The 26949-nt window shown below is 38.7% G+C and overlaps 1 protein-coding gene across 1 annotated transcript; it reads left to right on the top strand.

Annotated features, from left to right (window-relative positions):
* Positions 1 to 26949, top strand: POLR1F (RNA polymerase I subunit F). Its single transcript, XM_028117173.2, has 4 exons — positions 1 to 299; positions 21540 to 21681; positions 25130 to 25338; positions 26324 to 26949. Exons 1-4 carry the CDS (start codon positions 1 to 3, stop codon positions 26721 to 26723), a joined length of 1050 nt encoding a protein of 349 aa, XP_027972974.2. The 3' UTR covers positions 26724 to 26949.

Below are 26949 nucleotides of genomic sequence, written 5' to 3'. Positions count from 1 at the left end.
ATGCCTGCGTCAGCTGTGCGCGCCGCGGGAAACCTGACAAGCCGCATGGCTGCGGGTTGTTCAGAGGCTCCGCCGCCGAAGGCGGCCTCTGAGGGCCCGGTGGTGGGGCAGGCCGGCGTCTTGCCTTGCCTAGAGCTGCCGACTTACGCTGCCGCTTGTGCGCTGGTGAATAGCAGCTACTCTTGCCTGGTGGCAGGTCCGCACCGAAGACACATCGCCCTGTCGCCGCGCTACCTTAACCGGAAACGCACCGGTATCCGGGAACAGCTAGATGCGGAGCTCCTACGCTATTCCGAGAGGTACCAGTCTCTTAGTCTTTTCCCCCGCCGAGCGGACAACGCCATAACGTAGCCTGCCTTCTTTTAGGCACAGGAGAGGGCGGCGGGAGAACGTGCTGATGGCGTAACAGAAAAGGGGTGAATGGGAAAGAACGCGCCGGCCACCTGGAGCTTAGGCTCGAGGCGTTCTGGACACTTCATCCGGCCCCAGAGGCCCGTATCTCCCTATTCGGGAACTGTACAGGTCCATTTTATAGGCAAGAAGGGAAACGTAAAGGTGATGTGAATTGTGTCGGTGGAGCGGGTGAAGAAGCTTGTTCTAGAACTGGCGTGTAGGGGTAAGAAGGGGTCTAGAGACCCGGTAGGCCCAGTTCTGTGTGTGAACACTGGAAGTTTCGAATGCAGTACTTAAGTAGATTCTCTGTCATTCTATAGAAAATTGCACATAAAGCATTAGTACAGTCGTTTATTTGTAAACCATGAAAGACAGTTTCTGTTGTTTATTTTGTCTCTGGTACTTTCGCTGGGTTCTTTTGTCTTGGACCTGATCATAGATGAGGTAAGTACAATTTTGTTTTAAGAACAGTTTAATTAGTCTAACTGGCCTATTGTCGGGTTTGAGGGTGAAAAACTTTGTGGTCCATTTAAATTAATATATTCAGAAAAAACTTGGAATTACAAAAGTGGAGGGTCAGAGGGAGGGAGCATGTGTACTTTAATACTGCAGTAGACTACTTTGCCTCAAAAGCAAGGGTGCTAAAACTAGGATGAGTGGAATCCTTAGGGATTCCTTATTGCTCTTCAGGAATTTCATGACCTCCCCTCCCCTTTGGGAAATTTGCAGTCCGTTTTCTTGGGCAAACTATCCAAAATGTTCACTTACTCAAGGGATCCTGAACAGGTTAAGAATCAAGCAAGTCTAGAATGTACAGCTTACTCCGAGCGCCAGCACACTTGTGTGCCTATTCTGTAACTAGGGACTTCGGATTAAAAAAACAACAACAAAGAAAAAACAAGATCCCTGTTCCAAGAACCTGTAAGCTCTAATAAAGATAGAAATGTAAGCCAGATAAATCCAGTGAAGTGTTAAAATTTGACAGAAATCTAAATCTAAATCCTTAAGAGGAAGAGTAGTGAATGTGTTATTAGGACCTCTGAGAACAACTTAATAGGAAAAGGGTTCTTTGAGATGGTCGTATTCAAGGCAAAAAAGTGGCATACACAAATAGCATATATAAAATAGACTGCTTTGGTCAGAGAATTGTAAGTACTATGTAACTGGAGTAAGGTTCATGTTAGGGGAAAGACATTGCCTGCAGTTGGAGAGGAGGGCAAAGACAGCCGGGGGGTGGGCGGGGGACAACTCAGGATGGACATTTTTCTCTTTCCTTCCTGTCTGCTAGGTTTGTTTTTGTTTTCCTTTTTCTGTTTGCTTAAGCAGGCTAAGCACTTCATCCTCTCGGTGCCCTCCAACTCTGAAATTTGGTGCGCTCTGGAGAGAGTAGTACATATCAGATCTCTGGGACAGTCGGATATACAGTTTAAGAAGCCACGCTTGGTAGCATTAGCTGGTGGCTTAAGGAGAGTGACACTGGAGACATGGAGACCAATTAAGGGATTGTTACAATTGTGCAAGAGAAAATAGAGAGTATGGATTTGAGAGATTTAAGGATATAAAAATGGTCATAAAGTCTGGGAAGAGGTAGTGTGTGATGTATTTTACCACTTTCTGGAACCAATCAGTGCCTCCACTTGACAGGGTAGGGGGAGCCTCTCCAGTCAGACCATTACACCAGAGATAGAAGGAACTGACTGAATGATAATTTCTGTAACTGAGTGGGACAGTGTGTCCATGTGGAGCAGGTTGCACTATGAACAGATGAGGATTGCCCACTCTACACCCTCCCGTTCTCCTACCCCCATTACCACACTGGAGCACCCCAATACCCCAGTGTGGTAAAGACTCTGACTTATTCAGTGTAAATAAAGCAGCACACATCGAACTATGCATTTCTAATTAGGGACCACTCATTGAACATATCAAGATTTGTAGTGTCATTCAACCATTTATCCTGTATAGGTAGGTTTACAGACTTTGGGGCCATCCTGTACAATCAGGAGGACTTGCTTCACTTTAAGAAATGGGAAAAAGGGAGTGTTGGGAGGTGGAAGAGGGACAATAAAGTATCCCCCAAACTGAGAAGGCACTTTGAGACTGGAAAATGAAGCAGGTGACTCCATACAGTTCACACAGAGTTTTATTCTGGGTAATTTACTGACAGGGGATTGGGCAGGTGATGATCCAGGCAGCCTCACAGCTATTCTCCACAGTGTCTGGACCTTGGTTCACATTTATAGAGAGTGAAGGGATGTGCAGAGGGCATTGTGGTGAGGTCAGAGGTCTAACACTTAACAGACTTGGTGGCGCCACATGTGCTCAGGAAGAGGGGGGAGGAAAGTATGTTACCCCTACTAGTTATCTAAACTTCAGGGAAGATCAGAATGAGCCTTCCCATATTCTGGTCAGGACACATTAACCTCCAGGGGACCTGGAACCTGTAGCCCTGAGGGAGGTCATCACTTGGACATGAACAAGATGGAGGGCCAAACATGGGGTTGGTATTGTCAGCATTCATGCGCTTTACCCCCAACATCTTTATGGCCCGTTCAGTGTGTAGGGCATGTACATCAAAGCAATTGTGAATTTCAGCATAAGTGGTGGCCCCCAACAGGGAGACGCTTTCTGAGGCAAGAAGGAGGGACAGCAGCAGTGTGAGGCTGGGGCAATAAGACAAATGTTTGAGAGTCAATAGACATGGCAGATACTCATTTGGCAACAAAACAATAGTGGTTTGGTCCCCATACCACCGTGGCTTTTCATCATTCCTCATTCTTGAGTGACAGGAATGACTCCAGCTACTTCCTGCTGAAAAGGTGGGATTGATGAGGATTTTGAGGAATGAAATTCCCTTCTGTCCAATTGCAGATAACCCTTAATATTAAGTTGAGCCCCCATCCTTCATAGAGGCATTTTTTTGGAACTCTAATGTATAGTCTTAGCATCTTATTCCACATTTCATAACGAGGTAGATCAGGTCAGTTCAGTTGAACAGTTGTCTCATTTTAGGAGGTGGTCCTGCAGGTGAGCTTTCAAAGTCAGGCGTGTAAGTGTGTAAGTAGGTGGAAATCCAGATACTCGAGGAAACCAGAATAATTCAGGATCCAGCCCGATGTTAAAGGTAATCAATAAACATTTGAGGACAATTAATCAGAAGTAGAATCTAACCCCCATAAAGATACATTATTGAAACCTAATTTTTTCTCTCCAAAAATCACCCTCATTTCCATCAGCAGTAGCCAAATTAAGACTAATTTGTTTGTAAAACAAGTCCATTTTTAACAAATTTGGCCTAAATATTTACGTAAGTACAAGAATAGTGACTGGCTGCATATGTTCTTTCAGATCTGCTTTGCTGGAACTTTTCATAAGGAATTAGCCATTCAAGGCTAAGAGGCAAGCCAAGTACTTGCCAACAGACTCACTTTTCAGTACCTTTAAGGATCTGATTATTTCCTCGTTTCTTGGGGTCCCCCAAATATCCTGATGTTCCTGAGCCTGTCAGTAGGTGACCTTCCTTGTTTACCTGGTAAGGCTCCTGGGAACTCTGTAAGCAAAGTACCAACTATGCCAGTTATTCCAGGGGGCTTCATTGGCTTCATAAAATCAACCTTAGTTCCTTAAAACTGTGTGGTCATCTGAGTCTATTCATGTCTTTCTCAAATAGGACATTCCAGTCAAAGCCTTGGTAATAGAATCAATTTTTCGAAAGGATTCTTAGTGAACTTATGCAAATAACTATTTAGTGAACTTATTCTTAGTGAACTTATGCAAATAACTATAATTCTTAAGGATTCTTAGTGAACTTATGCAAATAACTATAATTTCCATGAAGGTAAGAATACTCACAGAGTTTCTGAATTCTGGAGAAATCAGGTAGGGAGAAAAAGATAAATATTTCCTTAAATCCTGAAGAGCAAACATTAGAGAACCAGTGATGTTTCAAACAAGGGTCATAAAAACTATAATCATCTTCCTTGATTCATTCAGTCTCATGTTACTAATTTTTTTTTCAGTTTGAATACAGTTTTCCCATTATTCCCAGTAAATCTTAGTTGGCTTAGTTTTATGATCTTTAGGGTATCAGAAACCTGTGTTTGTCAAAGTTGTCTCTGTGGTTCTCCTTGAAGATGAAACACATTTGTAAGAGCATCAGAATAGTAACTGCAAATAACAAAAGACTCAAAATGGCCTTGGTTAAAGATCTTACGAAATTTCATTATAGTGTAGTTGACAAGGAAATATTTCTGTGATAGTACTTCAGTAATCAGAATTACAAGTAATGATGTTATACCAGGATATATTAAAACTTTAGGAATTTCATAGCATTCACCCATGCAATATAACCTAAAAAGATTAATCATCACTTATCCGACAATGCTTCCCATGTAATTTACATACCAAATAAATAAGCCTTATTAGTTAAAAAGACTTCTTTTAGAATTTGAATTTTGGGAAATTTGTTAAAAATATCAGAAGGTTTTAAAGCACATGCTTAGGGGCGCCTGCGTGGCTCAGTTAAGCGTCTGCCTTCAGTGCAGGTTATGATCCTAGGGTGCTGGGATCAAGCCCCACTTCAGGCTCCCTGCTCAGTGGGGAGTCTGTTTCTCCCTCTCTCCCTCTGCTCCTCTTCCTGCTTGTGCTCTCCTGCGTGCACTCTCTCTCAAATAAATAAGTAAAATCTGAAAAAAAACACATGCCTGAAAAGGACCACAGATAATTACAAAATTTAAAACCTAACGTAGATGGCAGTAAGAGATTCTAAAGGCAAATACAGAAGGTTACACAGTTGTTAGCAAAACTTATCTTTTTTAATATTGAGAAGATTTAGATTTATTAAGTAATTAAAGACCTGATAGCAAACTTTGTTTTTTCTGGACAGATAAAGGAAAAACCTTTTACGTTTTTCTATCAAGAGTAGACCAATATTCTAGGGAAACCCTGTCATTTCAACAGAGTGAAAGACCAAACTCCAGTCTTAAACCAGTGTACTTTTAAAACTATTAATTCCAATCTTCATCCTAACGACACATTCTTTTGCAAATATTTCTTTTTAACAGACTTCTTACAGTTTTTTAAAAATTTTTATTTATTTTTTACATTAAGATTTTCTCCTGTTTTCCCTCTTTAAATGAGTCTCATTTTAGGACATTACTTTTTTCCCTCTCAACAAAAATGTATTCCCATTCCTCATACTTTCTTACCAAAAACACGTATCTTATTTTCCTTACATGCACAGTTGATTCCCTCATTATTTCCAGTTTTTTTTTTCAGTAGTCTTCTTAAAGAATTTATTTATTTTATTTTAAGAGATAGCAGGCGCGTGCAGGGAAGAGAGGGAGAGGGAAAGAGATAAGCCCAAGCTGACTCCATGCTGAGTGCAGAGCCCAATGTGGGGCTTGATCCCATGACCCTGAGATCGTGACCTGAGCTGAAACCAAGAGCTGGACGCTTAACTGACTGAGCCACCCAGGTGCCCCTCCAGTAGTCTTAATGACATTTGTTAGAATTCTTTTTATTTGTTTTTAAAAATTTTATTTACTTATTTGATAGAGAGCACAGGCAGGGGGGAGCGGCACAGGCAGAGGGAGAAGCAGGCTCCCTGCTAAACAAGGAGCCCGATGCAGGACTCGATCCCAGGACCCTGGGATCATGACTTGAGCTGAAGGCAGATATTTAACCAATGGCAGACACTTAACCCCCTGAGCCACCCAGGTGCCTGACATTTGTTAGAATTCTTAATGCTTAGACTCTTTACTTTCTCATGAAAACTAAGTAGTAAGCAGTATTAGTTTCAGGTGTACAATATAATGATTTGACAATTCTATACCTTAGTGCTCATGATGGTAAGTGCACTCTTAATCCCCTTCATCTGTGTCACCCATCCCCTCACCCACCTCCCCTCTGGTAACCATCAGTTTGTTCACTTTCGTTAAGAGTCTGTTTCTTGGCTTGTCTCTTTTTTCTTTGTTCATTTGTGTTGTTTCCTAAATTCCACATCTGACTAAAATCATGTGGTATTTGTCCTTTTCTGAGTGACTCTTTTCACTTAGCATTATACCCTCTCCATCTCTCCATGTTGTTGCAAATAGCAAGATTTCATTCTTTTTTTTTTTTTTAAGATTTTATTTATTTATTAGAGAGAGAGAATGAGAGATAGAGAGCATGAGAGGGAAGAAGGTCAGAGGGAGAAGCAGACTCCCCGCCGAGCAGGGAGCCCGATGTGGGACTCGATCCTGGGACTCCAGGATCATGACCTGAGCCGAAGGCAGTCACTTAACCAACTGAGCCACCCAGGCGCCCTTCATTCTTTTTTTATGGCTGAGTAATATACCATTATATATAGCCATCGCTTCTTTATCAGATTATCTGTTGGTGAACACTCAGGCTACTTGCATAATTTGGCTATTGTAAATAATGCTGTAATAAACAAAGGATGCATATATCTTTTTGAATTAGTGTTATATTCTTTGGATAAACACCAGATAGTGGAATTACTACATCATTTGGTAATTCTATTTTTAATTCTTGGGGGAACCCTCCATACTGGTTTTCACAGTGGCTGCACCTGTTTGATTTCCAACAAAAGTGCACAAGGGTTCCTTTTTCTCCACGTTTGCCAACACTTGTTTCTCGTATTTTTGATTTTGACCATTGTGACAGGTATGAGGTGAATACTCCATTTTGGTTTTGATTTGCAGTTTGATGATGAGTGATGATGAGCATTTTTTCATGTGTATATTGGTCATCGGTATGTCTTCTTTGGAAAAGTGTTCATGCTTTTCCCCCCACTTTTTAATTGGATTATTTGGGGGTTTTTTTGGTGTTGACTTACATAAGTTCTTTATATATTTTTTGGATATGAATTCTTTATCAGATATGTCATTTGCAAATATCTTCTCCCATTCATTAGGTTGTCTTTTACTTTTGGCAATTGTTTCCTTTGCTATGCAGAAGCTTTTGATTTTGATTTAGTCCTAGTAGTTTATTTTGCTTTTGTTTCACTTCCCTCTGGAGACATATCTAGAAAAATGTTGCTAGAGTTGATGCCAGAGAAATGACTGCCTTTGCTTTCTTCTAGGATTTTTATGGTTTCAAGTCTCACATTTAGGTCTTCAATCCATTTTGAGTTTATTTTTGTATATGGTAAGAAAGTGGTCCAGTTTCATTGTTTTCACATGTAGTTGTCCAGTTTTCCCAACACGATTTGTAGAAGAGACTGTCTTTTTCCCATTGGATAGTCTTGCCTCCTTTGTTGAGGATTAATTGAGCATATAATCGTGGGTTTGTTTCATGGGCTGTTATGTTCCGTTGATCTTAATGTGTCTATTTTTGTGGCACTACCATACTGTTTTTATTATAACTTTGTAGTATAACTTGAAATCTGGGATTGTGATACTTGCAGTTTTGTTGTTCTTCAGGATTGTTTTGGCTATTCAGGGTCTTTTATGCTTCCTTAGAAATTTTAGGATTATTTGTCCTAGTTCTGTGAAAAATTGTTGGGATTTTGATTGGGATTGCATTAAGTTTATAGATTGCTTTGGAGAATAATATTGGTTCTTCCAATTCATGAGCTTGGACTATCTTTCCATTTATTTGCGTTGTCTTCAGTTTCTTTAAAATTTTAGAGAGACACAGTGGGGGCGAGAAGGAGAGGGGGAGAGAAACTTAAGCAGACTGTGCTGAGTGTGGAGTCCAATGCAGGGCTCGATCTCATGATCCAGACATCACAACCTGAACCAAAACCAAGACTGGGATGCTTAACCAACTGTGCCACCCAGGCGCCCTGTCTTCAGTTTTTCATTAGTGTTTTATAGTCTTCAGAGTACAAGCATTTCACCTCCTTGGTTAAGTTTATTTTTTTAAAATTTTTTTATTGTTGTTAATCACCATACATTACGTCATTAGCTTTTGATGTAGTGTTCCATGATTCATTGTTTACGTATAACACCCAGTGCTCCATGCAGAACGTGCCCTCTTTAATACCCATCACCAGGCTAACCCATCCCCCCACCCCCTCCCCTCTAGAACCCTCAGTTTCTTTTTCAGAGTCCATTGTCTCTCATGGTTTGTCTCCCCCTCCGATTTCCTCCCCTTCATTCTTCCCCTCCTGCTATCTTCTTCTTTTTTTTTTTTAACATATGTTGTATTAATTCAGAGGTACAGATCTGTGATTCAACAGTCTTGCACAATTCACAGCGCTCACCATAGCACATACCCTCCCCAGTGTCTATCATCCAGCCACCCCATCCCTCCCACCCACCCCCACTCCAGCAACCCTCAGTTTGTTTCCTGAGATTAAGAATTCCTCATATCAGTGAGGTCATATGATACATGTCTTTCTCTGATTGACTTATTTCGCTCAGCATAACACCCTCCAGTTCCATCCACATCGTTGCAAATGGCAAGATCTCATTTCTTTTCATGGCTGCATAATATTCCAGTGTGTGTGTGTGTGTGTGTGTGTGTGTGTGTGTGTGTGTGTGTGTGTATACGCACCACATCTTCTTTATCCATTCATCTGTCGATGGACATCTTGGCTCTTTCCACAGTTTTCTACTGTGGACATTGCTGCTATAAACATCGGGGTGCATGTACCCCTTCGGATCCCTACATTTGTATCTTTGGGGTAAATACCCAGTAGTGCAATTGCTGGATCATATGGTAGCTCTATTTTCAACTTTTGGAGGAATCGCCATACTGTTTTCCAGAGTGGCTGCACCAGCGTGCATTCCCACCAACAGTGGAGCAAGGTTCCCCTTTCTCCGCATCGCCGCCAACATCTGTCGTTTCCTGACTTGTTAATTTTAGCCATTCTGACTGGTGTGAGGTGATATCTCAGTGAGGTTTTGATTTGGATTTCCCTGATGACAAGCGATGTTGAGCATTTTTTCATGTGTCTGTTGGCCATTTGGATGTCTTCTTTGGAAAAATGTCTTCTGCCCATTTCTTGGTTGGATCATTTGTTCTTTGGGTGTTAAGTTTAAGAAGTTCTTTATAGATTTTGGAGACTAGCCCTTTATCTGATACGTCATTTGCAAATATCTTCTCTCATTCTGTCGGTTGTCTTTTGGTTTTGTGGACTGTTTCTTTTGCTGTGCAAAAGCTTTTTATCTTGATGAAGTCCCAATAGTTCATTTTTGCCCTTGCTTCCCTTGCCTTTGGCGATGTTTCTAGGAAGAAGTTGCTGCGGCTGAGGTCGAAGAGGTTGCTGCCTGTGTTCTCCTTTAGGATTTTGATGGACTCCTGTCTCACGTTTAGGTCTTTCAACCATTTGGAGTCTATTTTTGTGTGTGGTGTAAGGAAATGGTCCAGTTTCATTCTTCTGCATGTGGCTGTCCAATTTTCCCAACATTTGTTGAAGAGACTGTCTTTTTTCCATTGGCCATTCCTTCCTGCTTTGTCAAAGATTAGTTGACCTTAGAGTTGAGGGACCATTTCTGGGTTCTCTATTCTGTTCCATTGATGTATGTGTCTGTTTTTGTGCCAGTATCATACTGTCTTGATGATGACAGCTTTGCAGTAGAGCTTGAAGTCCGGAATTGTGATGCCGCCAGCTTTGCTTTTCTTTTTCAACATTCCTCTGGCTATTCGAGGTCTTTTCTGGTTCCATTTGAATTTTAGGATTATTCCATTTCTTTGAAAACGTTGATGGTATTTTGATGGGGATTGTATCGAATGTGTAGATTGCTCTAGGTAGCATAGACATTTTAACAATCTTTGTTCTTCCAGTCCATGAGCTTGGAACGTTTTTCCATTTGTTTGTGTCTTCCTCAATTTCTTTCATGAGTATTTTATAGTTTTCTGAGTACAGATCCTTTGCCTCTTTGGTTAGATTTTTTCCTAGGTATCTTATGGTTTTGGGTGCAATTGTAAATGGGATCGACTCCTTGATTTGTCTCTCTTCTGTCTTGTTGGTGTATAGGAATGCCACTGATTTCTGTGCATTGATTTTATATCCTGCCACTTTACCGAATTCCTGTATGAGTTCTAGCAGTTTTGGGGTGGAGTTTTTTGGGTTTTCCACATAAAGTATCATATCTGCAAAGAGTGAAAGTTTGACTTCTTTGCTGATATGGATGCCTTTGATTTCTTTTTGTTGTCTGATTGCTGTGGCTAGGACTTCTAATACTATGTTGAATAGCAGAGGTGATAGTGGACATACCGGCCGCATTCCTGACTTTGGGGGGGACAGCTCTCAGTTTTTCCCCATTGAGAATGATATTCGCTGTGGGTTTTTCATAGATGGCTTTTATGATATTGAGGTATGGACCCTCTATCCCTATACTCTGGAGAGTTTTGATCAAGAAAGGATGCTGTACTTTGTCAGATGCTTTTTCTGCATCTATTGAGAGGATCATATGATTCTTGTTCTTTCTTTTTATTAATGTATTGTATCACGTTGATTGATTTGCAGATGTTGAACCAACCTTGCAGCCCAGGGATAAATCCCACTTGGTTGTGGTGAATAATCCTTTTTAATGTACTGTTGGATCCTGTTGGTTAGTATTTTGGTGAGAAATTTTGCATCCATGTTCATCAAGGATATTGGTCTGTAATTCTCCTTTTTAGATGGCGTGTTTGGTTTGGGGATCAAGGTAATGGTGGCCTTATAAAACGAGTTTGGAAGTTTTCCTTCCATTTCTATTTTTTGGAACAGTTTCAGAAGAATAGGTATTAATTCTTCTTTAAATGTTTTGTAGAATTCCCCTGGGAAGCCATCTGGCCCTGGGCTTTTTGTTGGGAGATTTTTGATGACTGCTTCAATTTCCTCAGTGGTTATAGGTCTGTCCAGGTTTTCTATTTCTTCCTGGTTCACTTTTAGTAGTTGATACATCTCTAGGAATGCATCCATTTCTTCCGGATTATCTAATTTGCTGGCATATAGTTGCTCATAATATGTTCTTATAATTGTATTTCTTTGGTGTTGGTTGTGATCTCTCTTTCATTCATGATTTTGTTGATTTGGGTCATTTCTCTTTCTTTTTGATAAAGTCTGGCCAGGGGGTAATCAATCTTGTTAATTCTTTCAAAGAACCAGCTCCTAGTTTCGTTGATCTGTTCTACTGTTCTTTTGGTTTCTATTTCATTGATTTCTGCTCTTATCTTTATTATTTCTCTTCTCCTGCTGGGTTTAGGCTTTATTTGCTGTTCTTTCTCCAGCTTCTTTAGGTGTAGGGTTAGGTTGTGTATTTGAGACCTTTCTTGTTTCTTGAGAAAGGCTTGTATTGCTGTATACTTTCCTCTTAGGACTGCCTTTGCTGTATCCCAAAGATTTTGAACAGTTGTGTTTTTGTTTTCATTGGTTTCCATGAATTTTTTAAATTCTTCTTTAATTTCCTGGTTGACCCATTCATTCTTTAGTAGGATGCTCTTTAGCCTCCATGTATTTGAGTTCTTTCCAACTTTCCTTTTGTGATTGAGTTGTAGTTTCAAAGCATTATGGTCTGAAAATATGCAGGGTATGATCCCAGTCTTTTGGTACCGGTTGAGACCTGATTTGTGACCTAGGATGTGATCTATTCTGGAGAATGTTCCATGGGCCCTAGAGAAGAATGTGTATTCTGTTGCTTTGGGATGGAATATTCTGAATGTATCTGTGAAGTCCATTTGGTCCAGTGTGTCATTTAAAGTCTTTATTTCGTTGTTGATCTTTTGCTTAAATGATCTGTCCATTTCAGTGAGGGGGTGTTAAAGTCCCCCACTGTTATTGTATTGTTGTCAATGTGTTTCTTTGCTTTTGTTATTAATTGGCTTATATAATTGGCTGCTCCCATATTATGGGCATAGATATTTACAACTGTTAGATCTTCTTGTTGGATAGATTCTTTAAGCAGGATATAGTGTCCTTCCTCATCTCTTATTACAGTCTTTGTTTTAAAATCTAATTTGTCTGATATAAGGATTGCCACCCCAGCTTTCTTTTGGTGTCCATTAGCATGGTAAATGGTTTTCCACCCCCTCACTTTCAATCTGGGGGTGTCTATCGATGGGTCTTGTTTTTTAATCCAATCTGATAGCCTGTGTCTTTTGATTGGGGCATTTAGCCCTTTTACATTCAGGGTAACTATTGAAAGATATGAATTTAGTGCCATTGTATTGCCTGTAAGGTGACTGTTACTCTGTATTGTCTGTGTACCTTTCTGGTCTATGTTGCTTTTAGATTCTCTCTTTGTTTAGAGGACCCCTTTCAATATTTCTTGTAGGGCTGGTTTCGTGTTTGCAAATTCCTTTAGTTTTTGTTTTTCCTGGAAGCCTTTTATCTCTCCTTCTATTTTCAATGACAGCCTAGCTGGATATAGTATTCTTGGCTGCATGTTTTTCTCATTTAGTGGTCTAAATATGTCATGCCAGTCCTTTCTGGCTTGCCAGGTCTCTGTGGATAGGTCTATTGCCAATCTAATGTTTCTACCATTGTTGGTTACATATCTCTTCTCCCGAGCTCCTTTCAGGATTTTCTCTTTGTCCCTGAGACTCGTAAGTTTTACTATTAGATGTTGGGGTGTTGACCTATTTTTATTGATTTTGAGAGGGGTTCTCTGTGCCTCCTGGATTTTGATGCCTGTTTCCTTCCCCACATTAGGGACGTGCTCTGCTATTATTTGCTCCAATATACCTTCTGCCCCTCTCTCTTTCTTCTTCTTCTGGGATCCCAATTATTCTAATGTTGTTTCGTCTTATGGTATCACTTTTCTCTCGAATTCTGCCCTCGTGATCCAGTAGTTGTTTATCTCTCTTTTTCTCAGCTTCTTTATTTTCCATCATTTTGTCTTCTATATCGCTGATTCTCTCTTCTGCCTCATTTATCCTAGCAGTTAGTGCCCCCATTTTTTATTGCACCTCATTAATAGCCTTTTTGATTTCGACTTGGTTAGATTTTAGTTCTTTTATTTCTCCAGAAAGGGTTTCTCTAGTAACTTCCATGCTTTTTTCAAGCCCAGCTAGTATCTTTAAAATCATCATTCTTAACTCTAATTCCGATACCGTACTAATGTCTGTATTGAGTAGGTCCCTGGCAGTTGGTACTGCCCCTTGTTCTTTTTGTTGAGGTGATTTTTTTCCATCTTGTCATTTTGTCCAGAGGAGAAAAGATGAATGAAAGAACAAAATGGTAATAGGTTAACAACGTCCCCAGAAAATATATTCTAAACAAATCAGAAAAGACCTTAAACCAGAGGAAAAGAAAGGGACAGAAAGAAAAAAGAAAAAGAAAAGATCAAACAAAAACAGAACAAAACAAAAAAAACAGTATGATCAAATATGATCAGGCTGGTGCATAGATCAGTGCCACACACTAGATTTTGGGTGTATTTTGGTCTGTTAGAAGAAAGGGCCTCCCAAAATTTTAAAGAAAGAAAAACTTCTATATGTACAAAAATAAGGGTTAATACGATGAAGGGATGGAATATGATTGTAAAGATGAAAATTATAAAAAATTTTATAAAAGGAATTAAGATAGAAGCTGTTTGAAAAAAAATAGGATTAAAAAAAGGAGAAAATGTGATCAGGCAGGAGACTAGAACAAAGCCATACAGTAGAGATTTAGAGTATATTTTGATCTGTTAGAAGAAACTATCTCAAAAATTTAAAGAGAGAACAACTTATATATATGTGCCAAAAATAAGGGTAACTAATATGAAGGGATACAGTATGATTCTAAAAATGAAAAATAAAAATGTTTTTTTAAAAAAAAGATTGATAGGTTGTTGGTTGAAAAGGGGAAAAAGAAAATTAAAAAAAAAAAGACAGTTAAAAAAAAGATGACTTGGAAAGACTAAAGAATCGTGGTAAAAAAGCCATGGATTTTATGTGCAGTATTCCCCTAGCTCTGGAGTTGCGCGGTTCTCATTGATCCATAACTTGGTCTTGGCTGGCTGTTCGTGCTGATCTTCTGGGGGAGGGGCCTGTTGCCGTGGTTCCTAAATGTCTTTGCCGGAGGCGGAATTGCCCCGCCCTTTCCAGGTCCCGGCTAAGTAATCTGCTCGGGTTTGCTCTCGGGAGCTTTTGTTCCCTGCAAGCTTTCTGTACAGCTTTGGAGGACGAGAGTGAAAATGGCGGCCTCCCAGTCTCCTCCCCGGAGGAGCCGAGAACTCGGGGCCCCACTTCTCATGAGCCCCCAGAGAAAAGCAGTCAATCACTCCAGTCTCTCCGGTCCCTGGCCGCACTCCGTGCTCACCTGGCCTGTGACCCAAGTGTTTCTAGCAGATCCCTGCAGCACGCTCCTGCGCCGCTCCTACCAGGGGAGGAAGGGGAGTCTCCCTGGATCTGCCGCTTGTTGGGTCCCTGCTGGAAGAGCAGTGGCCCAACTGTGCCACATATCACGGCTTATGGCAACCCCGAGCTGAGAGCCCGAGTCTTGGCTCTGTCTCTGCAGCTGGCTTCCCCGCTCTGATACCTGGGAGCTCTGCCGCACTCAGGCACCCTGGTCTTTCTGTGACACTGGGGGTCCTGAGACCACACTGTCTCACGAGGGTTCCACCCCCCATTTAGCCACTGGAGCGACGTCCCTCAGCGGAGCAGACTTCTAAAAGTTCCAATTTTGTGCTCCGCTGCTCCATCACTTGCCAGAAGAGGCGGTTGGAGTCCCGCTCCCCCACCATCTATCCTCCCGAATATCGCCTCGGATTCACTTCTCCGCACGTCCTACCTTCCAGGAAGTGGTTGCTTTTCTGTTCAGAGTTGCTGCTATTTTCTTCGATCTCCTGTTGAGTTCTTAGGTGTTCAGAATGGTTTGATCCCTATCCAGCTGAATTCCTGGGACTAGATGAAATCCAGGTCTCCTACTCCTCTGCCATCTTGCCCAGCTTCCTGGTTAAGTTTATTCTTAAGCATTTTATTATTTTTGGTGCAATTGTAAGTGGGATTGTTTTCTTAATTTGTTTCTGCTACATTATTAGCGTATAAAAATGCAACAGATTTCTGTATGTTCATTTTGTATTCTGTGACTTTACTGAATTCTTTTATCAGTTTTAGTAGTTTTTTGGTGGAGTCTTTCAGGCTTTTTTTTTTTTTAAAGATTTTATTTGAGAGAGCGTGTGCGAGCAAGAGTATGAGTCGAGGTGGGGGGGACAGAGGCAGGAGGGGAAGAAGCAGACTCCCTGCTGAACAGGGAGCCTGTCCTGGGGCTTGTTCCCAGGTCTCTGGGATCATGACCTGAACCAAAGGCAGACGCTTAACCAACTGAGCTACCCGGTCTCCCTGAGTCTTTCAGGTTTTCTGTGTATAGTATCATGTCACATACAGTGAGTGAAATTTTTGTTTCTTCCTTACCAATTTGGTTGCCTTTTTTTCCTTTTCATTGTGTAATTGCTCTGGTTGGCACTTCCAGTACTCAGTGAATAAAAGTGGTGAGAGTGGACATTTTTGTCTTCTTTCTGTTCTTTGGGGACAAGCTTTCAGTTTTTCACTATTGAGTATGATATTAGCTGTGGGTTTTTCATATATGGCCTTTATTATGTTGAGGTATGTTCCCTCTAACCTAGTTTGTTGAGGCTTTTTGTCCTAAATGGCTGTAGCACTTTGTTAAATGCCTTTTCTACGTCATTTGAAATAACAGGGTTTTTTCGTTTTGTTTTAAGATTTTATTTATCCATTGAGAGAAACCAGGCACATGAGCAGGGGGGAGGGGCACAAGAAGAGGAAGAAGCTACTCTGCACGGTGCAGGGAGCCTGCTTCAGGGCTCGATCCCCGGACCCTGAGATCATGACCTGAGCCAAAGGCAGATATGCCTAACCAAGTGAGCCATCCAGGTGCCCTGAAATGATAGTTTTTATTCTTTCCCTTTTTGATGCAGTATATCACATTGATTGATTTGCAAATATTGAATCTCTCTTGCTTCACAGGAATAAATCACACTTGATCATGGTGAATAATTTCTTTAACATATTGATGCATTCAGTTAGCTAACATTTTGTTGAGGAATTTTGCATCTATGTTCATCAGAAATACTGGCCTGTGGTTCTTTTTTGTGGTGTCTTTTTTGGTATCAATATAATGCTGGCCTCCGAATGAATTTGGAAGCTTTCTTTTCTATTTTTTAGAATAGTTTGAGAATAGTAAGTATTAAGTATTGAAATGTGTGGTAGAATTTACCTGTGCAGTTATTTGGTCCTGGACTGTTGTTTGTTGGGAGTTTTTAGGTTATTCATTCAATTTCATTGCTGGTAATCAGTCTGTTCAAATTTTCTGTTTCTTCTTTATTCAGTTTTGGGTGGTTTTAAGTTTCTACGCAGTTATCCAGTTCTTCTAGATTGTCCAATTTGTTGGTATATAATTTTTATTATATTTTTTATTTTATATATTTTTAATTTTTTAATGTCTTAAAATGCTTTATATTTCTCTGATGTTGGTATTTCTCCTCTTTCAATTCTGATTTTGTTTGAATTTTCTCTCTCCTTTGAAGATTATGGCTAAAGGTTTATCAATTTTGTTAATCTTTTCAGTGACCCTGGTCCTGGTTTCATTGATCTGTTCTATTTTTTAGTTTTTATTTTATTTCTGCTCTAATCTTTATTATTTCCTTCCTGCTATTGGTTTTGGGTTTTGTTTGCTCTCTTTCTAGCTCCTTTGGGTGTAAGGTTAGTTTGAGATTTTTCTTGTTTCTCGAGGTAGGCCTGTAGTGCTATAATGTTCCCTCTTAGAACAGCTTTTACCGCAACTCCAAAACATTTTTGACCATTGTGTTTTCATTTTTATTTGTCTTTGTGTAATTTTTTATTTCCTCTTTGATTCTTATGGCTGACACATTCACAGTTCAGTAGCATGTTACTTAATCTCCATGTAGTTGTGTTCTTTTAGTTTTTTTTTTTCTGGTTGATTTCTACTTTGATAGCATTAAGGTTGGAAAAGATGCATAGTATGACTTCAATTTTTTTGAATTTGTTGAGACTTGTTTTGTGAGCTAACGTACCTATTTTGGAGAATATTTTGTGTGCATTTGAAAAGAATGTGTATTTCCTGTTTTAGGATGGTATGTTCTGTATTTATCTGTTAGATCCATCTGTTCCAGTGTGTCATTCAGAGTCACTGTTGATTTTCTGTTTGGATAATCTATCTATTGATGGGGGTGGGGTATTAAAGTTCTCTACTATTATTGTATTACTATTGATTATTTCTTATGTTTGTTACTATGTTTACTAGTGATGTGTTCCTCTAACTTTTGTTTGAGAAATCCTTTATCTCTCCTATTTTGAATAGAGTATCCTCATGGCTGTTCTTTTTTTCTTTTTCCTTGAATGTATCAAGCCGCTTTCTTCTGACCTGCAGTGTTTCTGCGGAAAACTCCACTGATAGCCTTATGGAGTTTCCTATATGTAACTGTTTTCTTTTCTCTTGATGCTTTTAAAATCCTCTTTTTATCATTATTTTTTGCCGTTTTAATTACCGTGTGTCTTGGTATGGACAGTTTGGGTTGCTTTTGTCTGGGGCTCTCTGTGCCTCCTGGATCTAGATGTCTGTTTCCTTCCCAGACTCAGTAAGTTTTCAGCTATTATTTCTTCAAATAAATTTTCTGATCCCTTTTGTCTGTTTTCCTTCTGGGATCCTCATAATGCAAATGTTATTATACTTGATAGTGTCCTCAGTTCCTTTAATCCATTTTCATTTTTTATTATTTGTTTCTCTCTCCTGTTCATCTTGATTGCTTTCCATTATGCTGTTCTCAAGGTCGATGATCCATTCTTCTGCATCCTCCAGCTATGATTTATTCCCTCTAGGATATTTTTAATTTCACTTATTGAGTTCTTCATATCTAATTGTTTCTTTTTTATGTTTACTGTTTCTTTGTTGAGGGTCTCACTGATGTCTTTCACTCTTCTCTCAAATCCAGTGATCATCCTTATGATCATTATTTTCTCTATCAAGTATATTATCCCATTTTGTTTAGCTCTCTTCTTGTGAATTTGTACTGTTCTTTCATTTGGGACATATTCCTTCTCATTTTGTCTATTTCTGGGTGTATGTGTTAGGAAAGTCATTTGCTCTTGAAAGTAATGCCCTTAAATACAAGAGGTCTTGTAATGCCCTGTAGTGCAATGTTTCCTGTTCGCCAGAACCTGGCAGTTCTGGGGTGTCTGTTATGTGTGTTGTGTGTGCCCTGCTTTTGTGGCTGAGACATGTTTTCCTTCATTCCAGTCGTCTGCAGTGGCTCTCTTTGCCTGTGTGGGCAGGGTTTGGTCCATGTGTTGTTAGTGGGCTAGTCTGGGGCCACCTTGGGCTTGAATTGAGCCAGAGCAGTCTTTTGCCAGAGCTGTGGTAGCACCAAACTCAAGGGTGCTTTCCCTGTGTGGTCACCTGAGAAGCTTTTGCTGGTGGGTTGGGTCTGCTGTTAGACCAATGTCTGTCCCCAATCCACTGCTGGGGCTGCAGCTTGACTGGTGTGTACTATTATTTTCCCTCTCCCGGAGGCAAGTGTCACTTTGGAGTGGTGCTGGCCCCTGTTGGGGCTTGCAGCACTGCTTTGAATGGGCTTCAGCCAAGATCTGCAGGAGAACAGGGGAGCTGGGTGTGCTGCATGCAGTGCCAGCAAGGTCTACTACATTGATCTGCTGTGGGAGAGGAGCTAAAACATCCTGGGAAAACTGCAGAGGGCTGGAGGGGGTGGATCCACATAAATATGTGGCTGGGGCATGCTTTTAGCAAGCTAGGTGTAGGTTGTTGTGCTGTGCTGGGTCCTGTATTTAGGCTGGGGGCAGGTGTTGGGGAGGGAAATGGTGCCCACCAGCTCTTTTGTTCTTAGAGAAATCTCCCAAAGTTCCCTGCCTCTTCAGCCCATGCTCTGAGATTATTAAATAAGTCTCTTTCCTGTATACCCCAGGCATTTTTCAAACTACTGCTTCTGTGCTGTATCTCAGTGGGGCTGTTTGTTCTGTCTCTTTAAGGGCAGGGACTCTGTTTTCTGTCCCCCTCCTGCCTCTTAATGTATTGAGGCTGCTGCTTTTTAAAGCTCTAGGTGTTAAGTCCTGTTGGTTGTTTAAAAAACAACAACAAACCAAAAACAAAAAAAAAATGGGAGAAGCCAGGCCCCTTAGGTTTTTCAAAACCAAATGTTTATGGGGATTTGTCTTGTCAGTGCAGCCCCCCAACCTGGGGAGCCTGGGGCAGGTCTTCTCCTCTCCCCTCTCTGCCCTCACAGAGTCTCTCCCTCCTAAGGTCAGTCCCCCTCTATGGTACAATCTTTCAGTAAGGATAAAACATGTTTATGAAGAGATCCAAATTTATCCTTACTTTTTCCATAATGAGACAGAAGTAGATAAACATGTTTTGTAATCAATATTTTCAGTATTTTATTTGGAAAAAAATTTAGATGTCCAATGAATGGTTTCTCAAGGGTTTCACGGATTTACGCAAATCCTTTTGGGTTTAGGTTCTGTGGTCCCATTCCCTAGTTACCAATTTTGAACGCTACAGAATCCAATACCTCTCTCTTAAAGGAAATAGTTTGCATTACTACCTTTACTATCATGAAAATACATCTTTACTGTGAATTGAAACTTAAAGGTATATAATGTACCTTCACAATTGCAAAAAAAAAAAAAAAACTTGTAAGTGCTCCAACATAATACCATAAAATATGTTTCCGTGTGATAATGCTCAAGCATGACTACATGGAAAGACTAAAGTAGTTTGAGTTCTGCACTGATACCTAGAATCGTCAATGTGTCTGTTACAAGGGTGGATTGACGCAGGGGTTTTGAGTTGACGACTGAGCACACATACAGTGTCTCCACTGGTGAAATGCTTTTCTGAAGTAATGAGTAGTTCTCAGTAGAGTTCCCTACTTAATAATCCACGCTTGAATTTGCTACTACATTCCTGGAAATTTTAATGTATATTGAAATGATACAAACGTGACTTTATGCTGATTGTGTGTGTGTGTGTGTGTGTGTGTGTGCGCACGCGCATGCGTGTATATATAAGTAAATATGTACACATATTTAGATATTTATATATATTTAGAACTAAATTCTATGTCCACCTATTTACGAACCCATTTGTTCCCTCATTCAGAGGTCATGTAGACTTCTGGGTTTTCTGTGCCTCTAAGATTGTCCTAGTGATGTAGTTCCTGCTTGGGAAAACATGCAGAAATTAACAGTTGAAAAAAATGCTTTCTGGAGGAAGTCTCTGAGTTAAGTCTCTGAGTTTATGGTCTTTTTTGATTTGATAGTTATTAAAGTTCCTTTCCAGTGATTCCCGGCTGTTTTATTTAAGCAACAGCTATTAGGGATAAATTCTTTCTCTTAGACTGTGTGAATAGTTTTAGAAATTTAATAGAGTTCAACAAAAATGTTCTTTGCTCTCAAGGACCTTAGATTTGTGTATGGAATGCAAAGATACAATACATAGTCAATAAAATGAGATTAAATTCAGTGATGATGCTGTGCCACAGTGTCTTCTAGGAGTGCAGGAGGAGTGATTTCAACCTTGCCTTGGGGAGTCTGGGAAGTTTTCTTGAACACGTCGAAGTAGTGGGTGTGGTAGTGAAGCCACCAGGTGTGCCTTCTTAGTAAAAATTTAAGTATTTGGAAATGACATTTTGAAATAGTAGCTGTCCCCTAAACTTGTCATACTACGTAAACTAAAGTAGCAAATTCAGTTCTTGATAAATAAAACTACATATTTTATTTATTAACATTTCTATTTATTACTAACAGTTGTAGTTTGAGGATTTTTCTCCCTTAAGTTATTGGCTTTAATATTTAGGGGCTTCACCTGTGACTCTAATACTTCTCTTACTAGGGACCATCTAGTATAGAAATTCAGTAATAGCAGATAATACCAAAATCGCCTTCAGTTATACTCAGAAATAGAGACATTTTTCTTGCAAGTCTTTTTTTTGTCTCATTCTAGCATGACTAGGATTCAAATGCATAGCTAATAGGTCAACCTATTGCTCATGCATAATTGGACATTTTGTTTCTCGATACCTATTTGGAATAATCATTTTTAACTTAGTCAATATATTGGAACCCTTTGGTGAAATTGAATTACTCAAGTAGTTAGGGATTAATCATATGCTCTTGTATTTTGGCATGTGTGGTTATATTTAAGAGGTGTATAATTTTTGGACTCAGTATATTTAATCAGTATGATAATGGCCTAGTTTAAAAGAAGATAAAAATATTTTTTTCTTTTTTAATAGCCTTTTAGGTGTCCCCATTGCATATGATAACATCAAAGTAGTGGGTGAACTGGGAGATATTTATGATGATCAAGGACACATTCATCTTAACATTGAAGCAGATTTTGTTATTTTCTGTCCTGAACCGGGGCAAAAGCTTATGGTATGTATTTTTACGTATATATATATATATATGCATATATATATTTAAACTTTCTTTATATAGTTGTATAGTAATATAATTTGGAAAATTTTAAGAGACTTGGGAAGCAAATGGATCACTATTATTGGTTCCTAAAAATTTAAAGAAAAAAATTTACCCTCAGTTCAACATTGGTAAGTTTTTAAACTCCATTCTCCTAAAACTCACATGTATGTGGAAAGAATGTGTCTCAGAATTTATTCTTTGGATAGCACCAGAATGATCTTAAGCTGTTAAAAAAAAATTATTTGTTTATTATTTCTCAATTACACACCAATAGTTTCTTTTATAAAGGATTCAAATCGTGTAGTAATCAGAGGAGTTGAAAATTCGAAGGGTTGTGGGATCAGGCAGGTAATGAAAGTGAATGAAGGATGAGGTCAAGGCACCTGTAATGTGCCATGGGAATAAAGGCCTTGTGGGATAGGTCTTTTAGCTTTTCGAGAGAATCTGGAAATACAGATTGGTGTGAAGTTGATTGAACTATAATCCCATTATGCTCTGCACTTGCCTTTCTCTTCTACCAGTAGTTCTGTGTATATGCCTTGCTGCACATACATATGAATATATACACGTTTATTTTTTCTCTAAAAACTATTAACCCTTTATTGCTAATAAAATACAGGTCCAATTTTATCCAAAAGGCATTTCTAATTTAAAGAAGTTTTTCAGAATCAATTAAACAAGTATCTTGGGCCTGCCCAACTGGAATCCTACAACCAGCCTCCATGCCAATAGTATGGCTATAGTATAGCTTTTCTTCTCTGATAAAGTTGACAGTAGATTTGTACTTAAATTCCGGCACTTACCAACTTTGTGTAAGTTACTGTAGATGTACACATAGAAATACCATACTATACAGAAAGTATGAAATGAAAAAAAACTCCGTCCTTTTACTCTTATTTCCTACAACAAGGTCCAGTCTTCAGATAAATTTGGACAGTTCGTTTCAGTTTTTTTTAATGAGGTATAGTTTACCTACAACAAAATACATAATCATAGTGTGCAGTTCAGTCAACTCTGATGAGAGCATATATACCATTGTGTTTTGGAACGAGCCTTCCGCCCTTTCCAGGTCAGTCCTCTCTGTTCCAGGTACAACCACTGTTCTCATTGCATATACTATAAAATTAGTTTTGCTTGTTCTATAATTTCATGTTAATGGACTTTTTCATTATACGGTGTTCGAAGATCTGACCTCTTTTGCTCAACATGTTTTTGCATTTCATCCATGCTGCTTGGTGTGGTAGTTTATTTCTCTTTGTTGCTCGTGGTATTCAGTTGTATGAATGTATTGTAATTTAATTGTCCATCTTTACTGATTGACATTTGGGTTGTTTCCTTTATGGAGCTATTATGAATAAAGCTGCGAATGTACATTTTCATTTCTCCTAGGAAAAACTAGAAGCAGTATTGCTAAGTCACCGGGTAGGTGTTTAACTTAATGAAAAACAGGCTTATTTCCCATTTAGCACTACTAGTTGCTCTGCATCCTTGCCAGCATTTGGTTTTGTCAGTCTTTTAATTTTACTTATGGGCAGATACTAGTTTCTCATTAATTTGCATTTCTCCTTTATGCTCTTTTTCATGTGTTTCAGTAAGGGGCCTTTTCAGGTGCTTTTCCCATTTTTAATAGGTTTTTGTATTATTGAGGTAGAGTAGTTCTGTTTATAGTCTTCCTACAAATCTTTTTCAGATAAACGTATTGTGACTATTTTTCCCCAGTCTGTGACTTGTCTCTTAACTTGTAATGGTATCATTTCATAAACAGAAGTTTTTAATATTGATGAGGTCCAATCTGTCATATTTTTATGGTTACTGCTTTCTGGATCCTGTATAAGAAACTTGCCTACTCCTAGATTGTAAAGATAGTTTCTGTAAGCCTTGTAGAATTTTTCAGTTTCAGCTTTTCCATTTAGATCTATGACTGATCTTAATTTTTGTGTGTAGTGTGAAATAGGCCCTTGAGACCCATTTTCTTATTCATATGGTTATATTCAGTTGTTCCAGAACTCTATATTCAAAAGAATTTCCTTTTCCTATTATCTTAAACTGATAGGCTTTATTGTTTTATAGCAGTTTTAGATTTACAGAAAAATTGAGTTGAAAATAATTCCTTTCCCCACCCCAGCGCACAGTTACTATTATTGACATCTTGCATTGGTGTGATAACATTTGCTACAGTTAAGCTGATATTGATACATTATTTTTTCTTAAAGTGTAGAATTTTCTTTCTTGTACATTCTAAAACCCATGGAATGTACAACACAATGACATGTATCCCCCATTACTGTATTCTATAGAATAATTGGGCAGTGCTCTGAAAATTGTATTTTACTTACTTACCCTTCTCCCTCCATCCCTCCTCTTGAAACCTGGCAACTATTGATCTTTTTTACTGTCTCCATAGTTTACCTTCTCCAGAATTTCATAGTTGGAATCACATTGTACGCAGCCTTTTTAGCTTGCCACCTCTGACTTAGCAGTATGCATTTAAAGTTCTTCCATGTCTTGTCATGGCTTGGTAATTTTTTTTTTTTTTTTTTTTTTACTGCTGAATAGTACTCCATTGTATAGATGCACTGTGGTTTGTCCAGACTCCTGGTAATGACACCCAAAGAATTTTCTATGTATACGGAGTTGCGAGCATTAAACAAGGCTCTATACATGTTAATCTCCAAATTTAAAATACATGATTTAAAAAAAAAATTTCATATGTTCATTTATGTTATATATATTGATTCTTAAGGGAAGAAAAAAACGAAGGCTTTTTCTTAAACTTTAATTTTAAGCTTAAAATCATATAGCACGTACTTTAATTTTAAAGCTTCTAAAAATGTTATTGTGATTCAGTCAAAATAGCCATGCTCAAGTTCTACATATGAAGGGTAAGCTGTCTTCTGATACATTGCTTACATCATGCTAAAGTTAAAGAATGCTCTTTAAGCTTTGAAATTCAGACTGTTGATAGAAATACAATGTGGATCGTACTTATAGAAAGCATATGCTTCCTGCCTTGAGGTCTTTTCACATTTATGTCATATCAAAGGGTATTTTCTGCTTGGTTGCAATATGGTTATAATCTATTAATATGGTTATAATCTATTCCCCAGGGAATCCTGTGGTGGGAGCTAAGGAGTTTTTGTGTTTTTTTATCGAGTTAGGCAATTGATATGCAATTATTTAGTAAAGTTTGAGCTTTCTAAAAAGTCTACAGTGTTCTAAAATGATGGTTTAGTACAACACGTAAATTTTAATTGAAAAACTTTTTCCCGTATCAAATTACACCATATTTTGATGTTTTTTCTTTGAAGATCAGTTTGAAGCTTATAAAGTTTTACTTACCTTTTAAAGTCTTTGGATTTCTTGATGTTACTTTTTTTTTCTTTTCCCTTTCCTTTCTTCCCAGGGTACAGTTAATAAAGTGTCTTCCAGCCACATTGGCTGTTTAGTACATGGGTGTTTCAATGCCTCCATCCCTAAACCTGAACAGATGCCTGTAGAGCAGTGGCAGAACCTGGAGATAAATGTGGGTGATGAACTAGAATTTGAAGTATTTCGTTTGGACTCAGATGCTGCTGGAGTATTCTGCATTCGGGGAAAATTAAATACCACTAGGTCAGTTCCTAATCACATTATTTTGAATTTTGATAATTATTTCTATTTAATTCTGATGATTTAGAGATTATAAGACCCTCTTTTAAAATAAAATTAGAATATTCATGCTTCAAACCATAAAGTCAATGTAAATAGGAATCTTAAGTGCTGTGACAAAGTATTGAATATTCTAAAGCTCTACACATTTAGCTAACTGTTCCCTATTTTACTCAGTGTTACTGTTTTCTAGTTTTTTAACAAAAGCTTGATCATATTGCATAACTATTAGCCTCTTGATTTTTGTCATTATGCCAGGTAGATAATTTCTGAATCTTTTTTGTATTAAAATTCCTTTAAGAACTGTCATCTTGCACTTGGTTCGATGGGAGCCAAGTTTAATGGAGTGAAGGAAAAAAGTCTTTGGGAGTATTGCTGATGTTAATAATCAAGGCGAAATAAAAAAAATATTAAGACTATGGGTTAAAGTTTTAGAACAGTTGTCCAATAGAACTTTCTGTGATGATAGAAATGTGTGTTTTATTTGTGTAGTAGTAAAGTTATCTCATTGAAATTAGTCATACATAACTAATGTTACTGTATAGGACTCTGCAGTTCCAGAGAGAGGCCTACTTCACTGATCCGTGTTTTTATTTTAGTGTTAACTCTTAACTTTGAAAGTCATATTGTTTCAAGCATGGTTGAGGGAAAAAAATGAAACGAGGATTGAGAGAGACAGAAACTCCATTAATTTCACAGATAATGAAAGTATGTATTTTATCACTCGTCAGTTGTGTAGCTAATAAGCCTGGGTATGGTGATGTTTATTGTGACCTAATTTTTCTAAACCAAACCAAAATTTAGAAGCTACATTTTAATGGGCTAAGGGATAACAAGATAGAATATTGGAAATTTATGCCATACTTCTATATCTTGTACTGCTGTCTTTATTTAGAAAAAAAACACTTGGTATATTCTTGATCTCATTTTATTCTTTTTTTCAACTTAGTTTACAAACCAAGTGCTCTGCAGTTTCTGAAGGAGTAACAGAAACTGGCACTGAAGAAATTATTGAAAAACCTCTCAAGAAGAAGAAAAAGAAAAAGCAGAGAGACCCAGAATCATATGAAGTGGAAAGTGACAACAGAGAGCCAGCAGCCCGTGCAGATGCCACAGTGAGGGAAGAGACAGCCCTGCAGGGTGGTGATGTGGACGGCCTCTGGAGGGCTGAGCCAAAGCAGCAGCAGAGGCACTGGGAAGATCAGGGCCAGGACCCTGTTTTCCAAGGCAGTGACTCCAATGGTTACCAGAGTGACCGTAAAAAGAAAAAAAAGAAAAGGAAACACAGTGAGGAAGCTGAATTTACCCCACTTGTGGAACACTCACCTAAAAAGAAAAGGGAAAAGTAATTTCCTTTAGTGCATTTTAAATATTCAGCTTTTTAAAGATTTAGATACAAGATGAATAAATGTGGGAATGGTATGAAATGCTTGTGTATTCCCGTAGTCTACAAAACAGGAAATGTTTGATTAGGAGTTTTTGGTGCTTCAGTTATTACAGTGATGATTACTGTAGGGAATACCAGGATTATTAAACTGCCATTTTATTGTATACAGAATAAAAAGGTAAGAGCTA

Source organism: Eumetopias jubatus, unplaced genomic scaffold (assembly GCF_037043125.1).
Source record: "Eumetopias jubatus isolate StellerSeaLion01/CBP00866 unplaced genomic scaffold, mEumJub1_p1.0 scaffold_14, whole genome shotgun sequence".
NCBI classification, from domain to species: Eukaryota; Metazoa; Chordata; class Mammalia; order Carnivora; family Otariidae; genus Eumetopias; species Eumetopias jubatus.
Note: the sequence above shows the minus strand (reverse complement) of the source record. Positions and strands in the feature narration are given on the sequence as shown.